Here is a 15,062-nt window from a genome sequence, read left to right on the forward strand (position 1 = left end):
GGGGACAGCGCCAGGGAGAATGACTCAGTGTGGGGATGGTTACACCTGTCATAGGGTGGTCAGAGGAGAAGGTGACCTTTGAGCAGACGTCTTACTGAAGCCAGAGAGGGAGCTGTGCAGGTATCTGGGTAGGAGATTTCCGGACAGAGGGATCAGCACATGCAAAGGCCCTGGGGTGGGACTGTGTATGGTGTGTTAGAGGAACCACAAGACTGATGTGGTGGAAGCAGATTAGGATGAGGGAACATGAGGCTGGGGAGGGGCAGGCAGAGCCCACAGGAAGGACTCTGCATTGTTCTAATGGAGTCAAGAGCCCTGACCTCCCAGGCTGCTGGAGCATTCGAGATCACGTCTGTACACGCCCTGGACAGAGCCTGGCACATACACGAATGACAATAAGAGCTACATGGGAAGGACACCAAAAGGCACTCTTGGTGCCAAAGGAAAATGGTGGCTGCACTGCTCCACTGGGCATGCGAGACTTCGAGACGGTAAAGCTGAAGATGCTGAGAATCCTTCCCAGGCGTCCACTCGTGTCCCAGGTCGCCGTCGAGGGAAAGCCTTAAAACACCAGGCAAAACTGCCCTGGACCCTCCAATGGACCGTTTCCAGCCCTGCCCTGGAGGGCCACCAGGCGCCCTGAAGTGAAGAGTGGACAGAAACTCAGGAGATTCCAACGTCTGCTCTCAGGACCCCACACTGTCGGGCTCACGCCTTCGGCAGCAGGACCCATTTCACAGGCGAGCGGAATGAGGCCCTCGAGGGGAGCTGACCGAGTCACGGTCCCAGCAAGCTGCTGGCTGAGCAGGGCCACACATTCAGGACCCCGTGTGCCGCCCACTCCTGTGCCGCATCCCTGGCAGCCACAGCTGGCATTTCAGCAGAAGGGGAAGTTCCAAAGCCACTCACACAGACACAAAACTAAACAACACGTGTCAGGCCTTCGAGGCCCGCTCTCCTCCTGCCCTCTGCTGGGCGCCCGTGTCACCCAACGTGCCCCTCAGTGTGTCTGCTCTAGGTCCACGAGGAATCCCTGTAGTACGTCTCCTTAGAGCGAGCCTGCGGTCAGCCTCGCCCCGTCAGGGGCTGGGGACACGGCAGGTGGAGGCGGCCTCCTGCAGTCCCTGCCCTGGCCCGTAGGGTGGCGTGGGCGTGGGGATGTCCCACGGGCTCCAAAGGCCTCCTGTCCCGCTGGGACCCCCCACCCTGCACACCGTGTCACCAGTCTGCCTGCCATCTGCCTGTGCAGGGAGCCTTGTGCTGCCCCAACTCCAGACCAGCTCCCGCTGCCGAACCGGAGAAGATGTGCGCTGAGCATGGCCACATCTCACCTCCCCAAGGAGGTCCGAACCCGTCCACGTCTGTCCTTCCCTCGGAACCTTCCCTCTGCCCTGGGTCCACACGATTTCCTTCTCTCCCATAGGTCCCTCTGTAAAAATGTTTACAGTCGAGATACATTTCACACACCGCAGAAATCGCTCTTTCAAAGTGCACAATTCAGGGGTTTTCAGTCTACTCACAAAGTTGTGCCACCATCACCGCTATCTAATTCTACACCAATTTCATCCTCCCCCAGGGAACCCCCATACCTGGTAGCAGTCACCCCAGTCTCCCCAGCCCCTGGCAACACGCCTCTGTTTTCTGTCTCTGTGGATTTGCCTGTTCCGGACGTTTCATATAGATGGAATCGCACACCATGCACCCTTTGTGTCTGGCTTCCTTCTCTTATATACTGTTTTCGAGGTTCACCAGGTGGTAGCATGTAACATACTTCATTCCTTTTCACGGCTGCGTAGTGTTCCAGTGCACAGATGGCCACGTTTTCTTTGCCTGCGCATCGTCGATGGACAGCTGAGTTGTTCCCGCTTTGGTGATTGTGCGGACTGCCGCCATGAACACGCACGAATCAGTTTCTGTGTGGGTGTGCTTTCAGTCCTGGGCACACTCAGGGAGTGGAAGTTACACTTGCCTTGTTGTTAATAATTCCAATATCGGATGTGCCCCGTTTCACCTGCTGTGAGGTCTCCTTTCATCTCTGGGACCCAGCCGGCTGCAGAGCCTTCCCCGCTGGGCAGGTGCACCCCTGAGTCAGAGGAGGGGGTCTGGGGCAGGGAGCTTGGTGCTGCAGCCCCCTCCCCTGTCTGACGGCACAGCCACGCCCCCTTGCAGGGCTGTCACCAGCCTGGGATGAGCCTGTGAAGGCGCCCAGCACACAGTAGGGCCACAGTTAACAGAGGTGACGCCTGCACGACAGACACATTTGGCGTCACTGTGGGCCCCTCTCTGCCTTTAGGAGAACCCCACATCCTTGCCTTTTGCAAATGAACTAGGAGGCAGGAGTGTGTGTGTGAAGACTCGTCCACGTGAGAGGAGGAGAGACAGCTGGCCCCAGTGGGCAAGGGGAAGAAACAGGTCCTTACAATGCAATTTTTATTTGAGAAAAATAACAAAACCCCAAACCCGACCATTTCCTGCCCCCAGCCTACCAGACTGGCAGCCGCTCCCCCCTCATCCCTCCAGGCGGCTTTTCCCATCTGGGTCCTGCTCCCTTATTGGGGACCCGGGGCCACGGAACCTGCCAAGGGCTCACTCCTCTCGGAAGTGAATGAAGAAGGTCCGGATTTCCTTCGGGCGGATGGTGACGTTGGGGCTTCCCTGGGGTGGCGAGGGAGAGTCGGAGCCTCCTGGGGGAGGATACGTGTTCCGTCCAGCACTGCCCCTTGCAGCCGCCTCCTTCCCCAGGACGCCTCCTCCCAGCATCCCTCTGGCAACACGGCACCTGCCTAGTTGGTTGTGGCTCCCACCGTGATGAGGGCCCTTGGCTCCCCCTCCTGCCAGTGGGCCTCTTGAATTTCTGCCCTCCCCTGAGGGCCCAGCCCGAGGTGGAGGGTAACATTTAGGTTGGTCCTAGCCCTGCTTGACCTCACTTCTCCACGGGGTTGGTACTCAACGCTTAAGAGCTTCCTCACTGAGCCCACTGGGGAGCCCTGCCCTTTATCTCACTGGCCTCCCGAGAAGTCATGCCCTGGGGTTCAGGCTTCACCCTTCACAGGGAGCCTGTTCATCCATACATCCATCTATCCTTCTATCATCCATTCATCTTCCTTCCTTCCTTCCATCTATCATCCACCCATCCATCATCCATCAATCTCACACTCTTTCTTCCTTCCATCCATCCATCATCCATCCATCATCCACCCATCTACGTATCCATCCATCCATTCATCATCCACCCATCTTCCTTCCTTCCGTCCATCCACCATCCATCCCTCTATCATCCACCTATCCACTCACTCATCTTCCTTTCTTCTTTCCTTCCTTCCATCCATCCATCATCCATCCAGCCTCCATTGACCAAGTGCACACCCATGCATGGCATGAGGATGGACAAAGAGGAGATGCATGGATCAGAGGAAACATGGGAGGCGGGAGAGCAGAGGAGGCACCTGAGCCAGCCCTGGACTTGGGGGAGCTTGAGCAGGAGCTGGCCAGCATGAAGGGGATAAGGATGTTCTAGGCAGAGGGAACAGCACTGCAAAGACTGGGGGGCGTGAAGCTGCCTGCGGTTCGCAGGAGCTCAAGGTAGTGTGTGCCGTGTGAGGCACAGCACGGCGAGGTCAGACCCTCTGGGGCAGGCTCACAAGTTCTGGACTCACCCAGGGCACAGGCAGGGGGTGTGGTCTGCACGCGTGCACACAGACAGCCTGGTGGGAGCCCCGGCAGGTAGACACTGACCCGAAGCCTTTCTTAACCTACCGTGGTAGACTCAAGAAGGCCACAGATTCAGAGAGGGAAAGCAGCCTGCTCAGGCCACACAGGCCGTAAGAGGCAGAGCTGGGATCCCAGGTGGGGCCTGAACCAGGGGCCCCCGAACCTCTGTGTTGGCGATCATCCTGCGTCCTCCAGCTCCAGCGGTGCAGCGTGTTCACGTCCCAGGTCCCTGTGAGCGAGCGCTCCTCCACCGCCACCACGGACCCCAGCCCCCGCAGCACGGCCTGGAGGGACAGGAGCACAGGGAGCGGGAGCTACCCCGAGGCCCCAGATCTGAGCAGAGAACCAAACAGCAGCAAGGGCGGCAAGCCCAGGCCCTGGGCCTCGCTCCTAACACACCTCCCGCATCCAGTTCTCACAGCAAATCTCCAAGGACAGGACCACAGCCCCATGTCACAGATGAGGAAACAGGGCCAGCTCCCTGTGTGGCCGAGCTGGAGGAGCATGCCAGGGGGTGGCAGGCGCTCGGAGCTGCCTCCAACATGAGTCCCCCTTCTCCCCAGCACTGCTCAGGTGGCGCCACCCCAGCCCCGGGGCTGCGGCAGTCACAGTCCCATGCAGAGAAGGAGGCAGGCGGCCAGCCTGGCTACTGTGAGAAAGGGACCGTCTGCTGCCCCGGAGGGCTGGGCAGGGTTCTGCAGCAGCCTCCCTGTGCTGTAGGAGGAGAAGGCATCAAGGGCAAGGCCCTCTTTTCTGCTCCATCCAACCTCCTGCCTTTACATCTGCTTGTGAGGCCAGCCTCTGACCATCGGCACCGAGCAGGAAGAGAAAGAGGCCCCGTGCCGGCAAAGGCCAGCAGGAGGAGGAAGGTGAGCCAGTTCCTGGGGACAGCGCCAGGCAGCTGAACGGCTGAGGGCCACGGCCCACCCTGGACTCTCCTGCTGAGGAAAGCACCCTGCGCCCTGTGTAAGCACCGCTGGCCGGTACACTAGAACATGTGGCCACACGGATTCCTAACTGACAAACGCTCTCGCCTCCCCACCACCGCCCACATCCGGAAGGAGCGTGTGGTGTCCGCCCCAACCATCGCCTCCACTCAGGGCCTCCGTGCCTCCACCCGTTCGACGGGGCAGCACAGGATGACCCACTCCCAGGTGCATTTGTTGTCCCTGCACCTGTTAACACACTCGCCCAGGGCCTTGGAGCACAGACGGCTCAGACCTGCTCTCGGCCCCCAGTGGGTGGGAGCCTGCTGAGGAGCGTGCCCGCCCCCGCCCTGCCTGCACACGTCATCGCCCCAGGGCTCTGGGCAGCCCTTGGGACAAAGCCGTCCTCCCTCCCCACTTGGGGGTGAGGAGGCTGAGGCCCAGAGGCACGGGCCGCCCGTGATGCCCAGCAAAGGGGCCAGGACTTGGACCCCAGACTGCCTGACTCTGAATCACCCTCAAAGGAATTCCGTGCGAGAATCTGTTTTGTTTTCTGATCACACAAACAATATCTGTGTTGTTTAAAAAGTTTTACAAAAAACAAATGAGAAAGAAATAAAATGCAGTGAAAAACAAAGAGGGTGGGTGGTGCGCCCCCTTGTGCCCCCAGAGCCCATCCCAGCTTCCTTCGCAAGCACACCCTGATGCATCTCTTTACTGAGGTCCTTTTCAAGCCAGGATGGCCACACTTGGGGTCTGCGCCCTGGAGCGGGGTCTGCGCCCTGGAGCAGCGTCTGCCTGGGGAGGACCGACACGGGGGACTGGGGGGGGGGAACATGAGGTGGGGGGCGGTTTACCTTCAGATTCACTGTCACCGGCTGAGACAAGACCGAGTCCCCCTCAGCCTCATACAGGTGGTGGAGCCGCAGCAGGACACGGTGGAGGTGGGCCTTGGCCCCTCCTCGATGGCCTCAGGGACAGAAGGAAGGTGGCAGTGAGGACCCCCATCTGTGCCCAGTGCTTCCCACACTCACCCCATTCCACATCCTCAACTCCTACGTGTATCTTTCATATCCTGTGAGGCAGCTGACTTGGCCCCACTTAACAGCCAAGGAAACACAGGCTCAGAGAGGGGCAGTGACTTGCCCAAGGCCACACAGCTGTGTGCAACAGAGGGAGGATTCCAAGGCCTCCTGACACCCACACAGGGGCCGACGCCGATGGGTGGAGAGTCTCAGCCATCCTTCCCTGCTGTGGTCATCATGGGGCCTGTCTTAAATCTTCCAGTTCTCTGGAATATTCTCTCCTTCTCTGCCCCGTGAGGTGTGGCGCGGCCACGTAATCCTGAGGCGAAGGTAGAGTGAGAGGAAGTGAGGCGTCACATCCCACAGGAGCGTCCTCCCGCCTCGGTGATGGAGGAGCGCGTTGCCACACGGCCTCTGTCTGCCGGGTGCCCGGTGACCACGTGAAGGGCCTTCCTGCCGACCCCTGGACCCGCGGCACAGGCGCTTGCCCTGTGTTGGGACCGGGAGGGTCTGGGGCTCTTTGTCACAGCAGCGTGAGGTCTGCACGAGTTCCCGGGGCCGAGGTCAGGGATCCAAGCTCCAGAGTCAGGCCAGGCCTGTGCCTCCTGATGATGGCGACAGTGACAACGGTGAGACTCCAACTTCCCAAGGTGGCTGTAGCATCTGGGGAAGCAGGGGACCCTCCCGCCACCCCCCAGTGCTCCCCTCGCTCTGCCCCTCACCCACCCCCCCTCCCCAGGAGGAGGGGCTTTCTCCTCGTCGGGTCTGGGGCTCACTCGGCTCAGCGCTTTCCTCCCATTTGGGCACAAGCTGCCCACAGAAGGCGCGTGCTCAGCAGAGCCTGGCCACGCACACAAGCAGGAAGGGCAGGCACTGACCCTGGGGGGAGGCCTCCCGGCCCAGCGTCCCCGGGGACAGGCGGGGTTGTGACACTGGGGTCGAGGAAGCCACTTAGCTGCAGAACGAGCCACGGCCTGCAAGATCCGCTTTATCAGGGACAAGGGTGTTATTTGGTCTCTTGCTTCTTCCTTTTCCTCTTTCTCGATTCTGCAGACTCTTTCTGAGCTGTCTTCGGGGGGGGTGCCAGGCCCTGGGAGGGGCTCCAGGGACACGAGGGTGGCTGAGGCATAGTCAGCCCTGACTTTGAGCTCCTCATAGTATAAACGGACAGACAGGGAGCAGCTGGAGCTTTGGCAACAGGAAGAGTTGGGTCCTGTAAGGTGTAGCCTCCTCCAGGAAGCTTTCCCTGATGCCGTCTGGGAGCTTGCCTCTGCTCACTGTCATCACTATCTGGTGACTTGGCTGCTTCCCCCTCTAGACTGACAGCTCCAGGAACCCAGGGACCTTAGCTATGTTGGTCACTGCTCACTCCCCTGTGCTTGCTGCAAGAGACATTTATTCAGTGAACAACCAGAGGCTCCAGACAATCAGGCTGCCTGAGCTCAGAGGACGAGTGGGAACTCAAGTGTGCAGGGCTCCAGGAGTCGCCCCTGGAGGAAGCAGAGCTGGACTGCAGCCTGAGGGTGGGCGTGGGATGGACAATGGTTCTGGGCTGGGGATGGGGCTAGAAGGGATCCATCGGAGAATGGTGTGGGCAGGTCCTGGGCTGGGGTCCAGGACCACCTTGTCCCTGGCTTGCTGAGTGACCCTGGTCACTCACTGCCTCTCTGTGGGCCTCATTCTCCCCATTTGGCAGATAAAAGTACCAGGTGACCTCACAGAGCCGTGACACCCTGAGGGGAGCCCCCTCTGTCTGGTGACGGGCTCCGGGGCCTGCTGACATGGGGCGGGAGGAGTGAGTCTGGCCAGCTGGCCGCCCGCCTCACCTTTCTGGAGACTCTGCAGGTGCTGTGTGTGGTTGGAGCTGTAGTTCCAGCCGGGGATGCTCAGGATCTGCAGGTGAACACTCGGGGGCAGCACCACAGCCTCTGGCTTCCAGGGGCCTGGGCTATTCGGGGCCGTCTCTGCAAGGCAGACAGACGGAGCATGGAGACGGTGAGGGCCAACTCCTCCTGGCCTCCGGAGCGCTCCACAGCACGGCCCCCAGTCCAGCCGATCTCCCACCCTCCCCACCTGCAGACACACTGCCGTCAGCCTGAAACACTTGCTGGTTCAAACGCCCCAGGATCGGCTTCCCGCTTTCCCCATCCTTCCACCCGGATGCCCTCCCTCCCGCACGTCCAGCTGCTCCAATCACAGAGTCTAGGAGCTGAAAGAACCTTGAATAGTCTGGCCATTTCAAGGTGCAGGTGGGGAGCTGAAGGCCCAGAGAGGGGACAACGTTGTCCCAGGTCACACGGCAAGTTCAAGCAGAGCGCTGTTTTCTATTCAGGGTCTGGGATGGCAGCTCCTCCCTTGTTTTGTCATCTCTCAGTCTCTCTCCTGGAAGGCGCTTCAGCCCCCCGCCTCCTCCTTCCAGGAAACGCTCTGTTCAACTCTGGGCTTCCAGCTGGAGCTGCCATCGCCTCACAACACCCCAGGCCTCAGGGCCTGGTCCAGGCTCGGGTCACATGACCCAATCAGGACCAATCAGAATCTTTCCCTGGGACGTCTGCACTTGAGATGGGAAAATCTGAGTCTCAGTTCCTTCTGGGTTGGGGAGACACACAGCCCCAGGAGTGCTCACGGCCATGTCCCAGCTAGGAGGAGAAGGAAGGGCTGCCGACGGAGAGAAGCACAGGTAAGGGGGGGGGGGACAGCCTCAGGAAGGCTCCAGCCCGCGAGGCCCGGTTACACCCCTGCCCTCCCTCAGTTATGTCGGCCTCAGAATGAAGTCTCCTTGTGGCTCCGCTGGTTCACACTGGGTTTCTGTCACTTGCAACAACAGAGACCAGAGTGGGGCCAGAAGGACGGAGCTGACAACAGCCACGGAGCTTTCTCAGATACAGCAACATGCCCCTCTGTGGGAAAGGCTCCTACTGCCGGGAAGCAAACATCGACTGATCCAGGAGCAGCCCCGGACCCTGCCAGGCCAGGCAGGTCCCCTCTCCTGGGAATCTGAAGCCTGGGACATGGAAGCGTCTGGGAAGTCATCTCAAAGGCAGTCTTGGGTGAGATGAGCACGAACGCCTGCTCCTCAGAGGCCCAGAGCCGCCCCGCCTCCCAGCAGCCAAGGCCTCCTGTCCAGCTCTCCTTTCCTTTCCCCAGGCTCTGCCCGAGTAGCCGACCCTTCAGTTTCTGTTACTTCTGAACAAGAGACCTCAACGGACATCCCTCAGAGTTGATCCCTGATCTCCTCCCAGCTTATAGTCTGACACTCTCCCAAATCCACAGAGCTCCAGGCCCTCTCCTCAGCACCACTCCCTCTCCACCTGGAATCCTGGACCTGAACGAGCACGTCTCCCAACGGATAGCTCCTGAGAAATCCTTCAGGAGGGGGGCTGGGCATCACGCATCCACAGCATGCTGCACACAGCAGGCACTCAATAAACATTTGTTGCATGAGCAAGCAACAGCCTAGCTGCTTGCTAATGCCTTGGGAAAGTTCTGGCTCTAAAGCTGAAGCACGGGGCCAGCCGGGTGGCACAGCGGTTAAGTTCACATGTTCCACTTCTTGGCGGCCCGGGGTTTGCCAGTTCAGATCCTGGGTGCAGACATGGTACCGCTTGGCACGCCATGCTGTGCTAGGCATCTCACATATAAAGTAGAGGAAGATGGGCACGGATGTTAGCTCAGGACCAGACTTCCTCACCAAAAGGAGGAGGACTGGCAGTAGTTAGCTCAGGGCTAATCTTCCTCAAATAAATAAATAAATAAAGCTGAAGCACTCTATGGAAGTATGGGTGGAGGCAATGCATAAGCTTTGCAGATCAGACCATGGATTGGAATCACCCTCACCTGATGACAGCATACCTAGATTCAGATAAAACTAGCCTTTTAAATGCCGAGCTCAGGACCAGAAGTAACATGGTGATATATGTCATAATTAAGAAAGAAAAAGACACATCAGAGCAGAACATGGAAGAGACTCATGGAAAAGGGGTAAGATGACATGTGTGAGTCCCCGCTCTGCACTTATGAGCTGTACAACCACGAGCAAGCTGCTCAACTTCTTTGCATCTCAGTCTGCCCATATCCCAAAGGAGAGGATTGGATCAGAGGTCCCTGACGCCCCTTCCTGCCCAAAAGTTGCCCAGATCCCTGAGGGCACAAGCCCTTGACCAGGTCAGCTCGTTTTGGGGTGGTGACGACAGGTGCTCTGAAAGGACACCCCCTTACCGGTCAGCTCTCCCAACAGCACTATGGGCCTGTGCTGCAGCGCCAGCCCACTCCTCGGGTGCAGGTCAGCGATGTCGGGCCGGGGTCCCAGCAGGAGCCAGAACAGGGAGCGGGCCGTCGAGGTGTCGTTCAGCGTGAGGCCACGCTCTATGGCCCCCATGTGGCCGTTCCACAGCCGCCGATGGAGCATGACCTGCAGGGCAGAGTGCCTGACGGGCCCGCCTCAGCCTGGGCACGCCCATGGGTGGCCGTGAGGGGCCCCCTCCTACCTCCACCTGCCCGTCCTCCTGGCTGGAGACGCCGTGGGCCTGTTCCGACAACAGCACGAGCCTGCTGCCACTGTCCTCGATGAAGGCCGACTGCACCATGGGGTAGTAATTCTGTGGACACAAACAGCGCCAGGCTGGCAGCGGGGACAAAGGGCGAGGTGGGCCACCTGGTCACAGATCACCCTCTGGGCACCCCGGCCAGCGCGTGCAGGGGCCCAGCAGCAGTGCAGGGCGGCGTGGGGCCGTGTGGGGTAGGGGCTCTGACTTTGGAGACCGGCAGACTGGGCTTCAAATCCAGCTCCACAGCTTCCTGACCGTATGAGCTGAGGGACTTAGCCTGTCCAAGCCTCGGTTTCCCCATCTGTCAAACAGGGCCCAAAGACCCACTCCACACGACGGCGGCAGGGAGGGAGGGAGAGACGGAGGGTGTGCCAGTCCAGTCTGACAAGGGCCCTTGGCCGGCAGGTGCCAGACAGAGAAAGGCCCGGTCTGTGCAGGAAAGGCAGGCACGTGGCCATGCTCTTTGCTCTGTTGGAGAAAGATGTCCTGGGCTGGAGGACGGGGACAATCAAGGGACCCAGGCGCAGCGGGTGACAACTAGCAAACAGAGATGAAAGGGAACAGAAACTCACCGAAAGCAGAGCAGGGTGGGGACACCCACTTGCAGGGCCCCCGGGGAAGGAAAAGAGAAGGGACACTCACTGAGGGCATGCGAGGGCCCCAGGGCCACGCTGCCCCGGACTTCCCCAGCTGACCTCTCTGCTCTCGGGGTGGGGGGTGGGGGGGGGGGGCGGGCCGGGCCGGCTCCGCCCTTTCCCAAGAGGGCACTGGGGAACAAAGCAGTTGCCCGAGGTCACGCGTGCTTGGCTCAGGGCAAAGGATCTGGGAGCGGAACCTGACGGCTGCCCTCAGGCCACGCCCACCACCTGCCAGCCTGTGGGCAGTGTTCTCAGCCAAGAGCAGCTGAGGGGGGTCTGGCCTCACGCAGCCCTGGACAGGCATCAGCTCATGAGTCCCCAGGACGAACCTCTGAGGACCCACTCATCTCACAAAAGAGGAAACTGAGGCACAGACAGGATGCCTCGGGGCCTTTCCTCAACCAAGGGTGGCACCAGAGTTCAGATGCCAGGTCTGCCCTGAGCCCAAGCCTGAGTCCCCTTACGGTGCACATGCATGATGTACGGCAAGGGGCTCCGACAGAATTCTCTCCAGAGGCCCCTGCTGCTACTAGCTGGGAGTTAAACCGTGTGCTCTGGCCTTCTGGAAAAGCCCCATCAGGACTGCATCTGTGGGCGCTGTGCCCCCGGGGCGGCGCAGGACGAACCCGAGCGATTTTGTTCTTCTCATGGTGCTGGAAGAGCCTCCGCTGCATCTGGTAGCCGTTGTTGTCCGAGTAGAGGACCTGCTGGCTGTTGAGATCCGTGCTGGTCCTCAGGATGGCCTCGCGGTTCACATTCAAGGGGCCCACCTGGTACTCCTGCTCTATGCGACGGCACAGCAGCTCCCCGTGAGAGTCCTGCGGCACGTGGGCAACCCGGGAGAAGATGGCGTAGGAGTGATACTTGGCCGTCACCGTGCTGGAGAAGCAGGATCCGCAAGTCACACTCTGGGAGCCTTCTGGATGCCCCTCCCTGCTTTCCTTCCTTGTTTCACTCCCTCCCTCCTTCCCGCAGGCCAGGTGCGCAGGCGGCCCTCTTAGGCAGTAGAACGGGGGGAGCCCAGTTCCCTGATACTGCGGAGCTGCCAGGCCAGGCCTGGACGGCTCATGTCTGTTACTGTTAACATAAGCACTCCTCTCGTGTGTAAGTCATGGTCACTGTGGGTTCCTGTCCCAGCTCTGAACTTAGGAACCACCCACTGTGACACTTGCAAACGGAGCCACTGTGCGCAGAGACTGGGGCAACACATTTCCTCATCAGATTTGCATCGATCGATGACCCTGCGCCAAGCGCAGGTCCAGAGGCTGGGTCTCTGGAGCAAAGTCGGGCCCTCATCCCCTCCTTGACCCGCGGGCATGCGCCTGCTGCGTGCTGGGCCCAGAGGGAGGCCCGGCGCACCTGTAGAAGTACTGCCGGATCTCGGTCACGAGCTCCCCCTCCACGATCTCCATCCTCACGGCTCCCCACGATGGCTCTGCGGCCTCTTCCGGCGTGAACAAGTAGTTATCAGACAGGTTGGGCTCACCCAAATTAAAGTTGACGTGGTACTCCATGAACTCCTGGGTCATGTATACTGTTCGGTTACTCTGTCTGCAGAGGCAGGATAGCGAGAAGAGTACTAGCATCGTGGACAGTGTCTCCGGGCGCTATCCTCAGGGACCAGGCTAACAGCCCCTCTGTGCAGACACCAGCTGCGAACCAGGATTGAGGGAAAACGACCTGTGCAGAGCCTAAGCGACAGTCACAAGGCCACCAGATGAAGCTCATGCACTTGGTTCAGATAAAAGCCCTTTAGAGACCCCCGCCACCCCGCCCAGAGCCAGTGTGGCTTTATATTCCTTCCATGTCCCTGAGCGGACAAAGAAGGGGAAGAGAGGCTGCATAATGAGGGCCAGTGAGCCTAAGCAGAGGGTGCCGGTGCCGCCACAGAGGCTACCCACCCCCGGAGCCGTTGCCCGTCATCCCTTTTCCTTTCAGCCCCTAAACCAGCACAAGGATGGATTTTTGTCACACTGACTCCGAGCTCCCGGATGTCACACGCCAGGGCCTTCACTGGCTTCACCTGGTCAATTCTCCTGACCCCTCAGGCAGGGATTATTCACCGATTTCACTACCAAGGCACACAGGCTGGGGGAGGGGACGTCGCTTGCCCATGCTCACACACCTAGGAAGTGCACAAGCCAGGACGCAGATCCAGTTCCCACTCCGCAGTCTGTGCTCCCTCCGCTGTGTTAGGATTTTCGGGTTCAGAAGAGGATGCGGGCAGAGTGGAAAACGGCTGAGAGCCTTGTAGACGTGTCTTTGGATCGCAAACCCAAACAAACACACAGGGATACATTTGTCCCGGAGCTTGGCCCTGCCTGGCTGCAGAAGAGGAAGAAGTAATGCTTCCCCACCCACTTAGGGATTTCTGCGGGATTCTGAGGGGACTGGAAAGGAAAAGGAGCACCAGAGAAGGCCCACCGAGCTCCTCTGGAGAGGACAGAAGAGAAAAGCATCCTTTTCCTTAGTGTGTACCCAAAGCTTTTCCCATCTGGCCCCAGGCTCCCCGCCCCTGGCTTCCTTTCAGAGCTCCCCCCAATCCATCAAGAAAGGGAAAAGTCAAGAAACAATCCTAAAATGTGTATGGAACCACAAAAGACCCCGAATAGCCAAAGCAATCTTGAGAAAGAAGAACAAAGCTGGAGGCATCATTCTCCTTGATTTCAAACGATATTCACAGCTATAGTAATCAAAACAGTATGGTGTTGGCATAAAAACACACACACAGACCAATGGAACAGAACAAAGAGCCCAGAAAAAAACCCACAAAAATATGGTCAATTTATAACAAAGGAGCCAAGAATATACAATGGGGAAAGGACAGGCTCTTCAATAAGCATTTTTGGGAAAATTGGATGGCCATGTGCAAAAGAATGAAACTGGACATCGATCTTACACCATACACAAAAATTAACTCAAAATGGGTTAAAGACTAGAATGTAAGACCTGAAACCATACAACTCCTTGAAGAAAACATAGGCCGCCTCGACACTGGTCTTGGCAATGAATTTTTACATTTGACACCAAAAGCAAAAATAAGTAGGATACAGCAAACTAAAAAGCTTCTGCACACAAAGGAAACCATCAACAACAGGAAAAGGTCATCTACCAAACAGGAGAAAATATTTGCAAATCATATCTGATAAGGAGTTAATATCCAAAGTATAGAAAGAACTCATACAATTCAATAGCGAAAGAAACCGAACAATCTCATTAAAACATGAGCAGAAGAAATGAACAGACATTTTTCTAAAGAAGACATACAGATGGCCAACAGGTACATGAAAACATGCTCGACATCACTAATCATCAAAGAAATGCAAATCAAAACCACAACGAGATACCACTTCACGTCTGTTAGAACGACTGTGATAAGAAAGACAAGAAATAACAAGTGTTAACGAGGATCCGGAAAAAAGGGAATCCCATGCACTGTTGGTGGGATTGTAAATTGGTGCAACCACTATGGAAAACAGCATGGAGGTTCCTCAAAAAATTAAAAATAGAGTCACCACATGATCCAGCGATTCCATTTCTGAGTATTTATCTGAGGAAAATGAAAACACTAATTCAAAAAGATACACGCACCCCCTTGTTTACTGCAGCATTACTTACAACAGACAAGACATGGACACAGCTTACATGTCTATCGGTGGATGGCTGGAGAAAGACAATGTGGCGCACACACACACAGAGTGGAATATTATTCCGCCATAAAAAGAAGGGTATCCTGCCATTTGCTACAACATGGTTGGACCTCGAGAGTACTATGCTAAGTGAAAGGTCAGATAGAAAGACAAATACAGCATGATTTGAGTTGTATGTGGGATTAAAAAAAATCCCAGCTAACAGATACCGAGAACAGATTGGCAGTTGCCGGGGTCGTGGGGCGGGGGGGGTGTTGAGAAATGGGTGAAGGGGTTCAAAAGCTACAAACTTCCAGTTATAAAATAAATAAGTCCTGGGGGTGTAATGCACAGCATGGGGAATATAGTTAATAATACTGTATTGTATATTGAAAGTCGCTGAGAGAGTAAATCTTAACAGTTCTCAGCAGAAGAAAAAACATTGTGTACCTAAGTACAGTGACGGATGCTACCTACACTTGGCCTCACTGCGGGGATCGCTCCACAACAGGTGCAAATACTGAATCATTCCACTGCACACCTGAAGCTAACATGATGTTATATGTACTATACTCATTATCACACG

At 57.4% G+C, this 15,062-nt stretch overlaps 1 protein-coding gene across 2 annotated transcripts in view; it reads right to left on the reverse strand.

Annotated features, from left to right (window-relative positions):
- Positions 1 to 2,414: 2,414 nt before the first annotated feature.
- The window catches only part of MAN2B2 (mannosidase alpha class 2B member 2), a 40,554-nt gene continuing 27,906 nt past the window's right edge, over positions 2,415 to 15,062 (reverse strand). For both annotated transcript variants that reach the window (XM_044767861.2, XM_044767860.2), the window contains exons 12-19: positions 12,207 to 12,398; positions 11,474 to 11,726; positions 10,150 to 10,260; positions 9,881 to 10,073; positions 7,489 to 7,626; positions 5,495 to 5,607; positions 3,875 to 3,995; positions 2,415 to 2,684 (exon numbers count right to left, since the gene is read on the reverse strand). In XM_044767861.2, coding sequence (XP_044623796.1) covers positions 2,587 to 2,684; positions 3,875 to 3,995; positions 5,495 to 5,607; positions 7,489 to 7,626; positions 9,881 to 10,073; positions 10,150 to 10,260; positions 11,474 to 11,726; positions 12,207 to 12,398 — 1,219 coding nt within the window. In that variant the 3' untranslated portion in view covers positions 2,415 to 2,586. The remainder of the gene's footprint in view (positions 2,685 to 3,874; positions 3,996 to 5,494; positions 5,608 to 7,488; positions 7,627 to 9,880; positions 10,074 to 10,149; positions 10,261 to 11,473; positions 11,727 to 12,206; positions 12,399 to 15,062) is intronic.

The sequence above is a fragment of the Equus asinus genome, chromosome 3 (assembly GCF_041296235.1).
Source record: "Equus asinus isolate D_3611 breed Donkey chromosome 3, EquAss-T2T_v2, whole genome shotgun sequence".
Taxonomy (NCBI): Eukaryota; Metazoa; Chordata; class Mammalia; order Perissodactyla; family Equidae; genus Equus; species Equus asinus.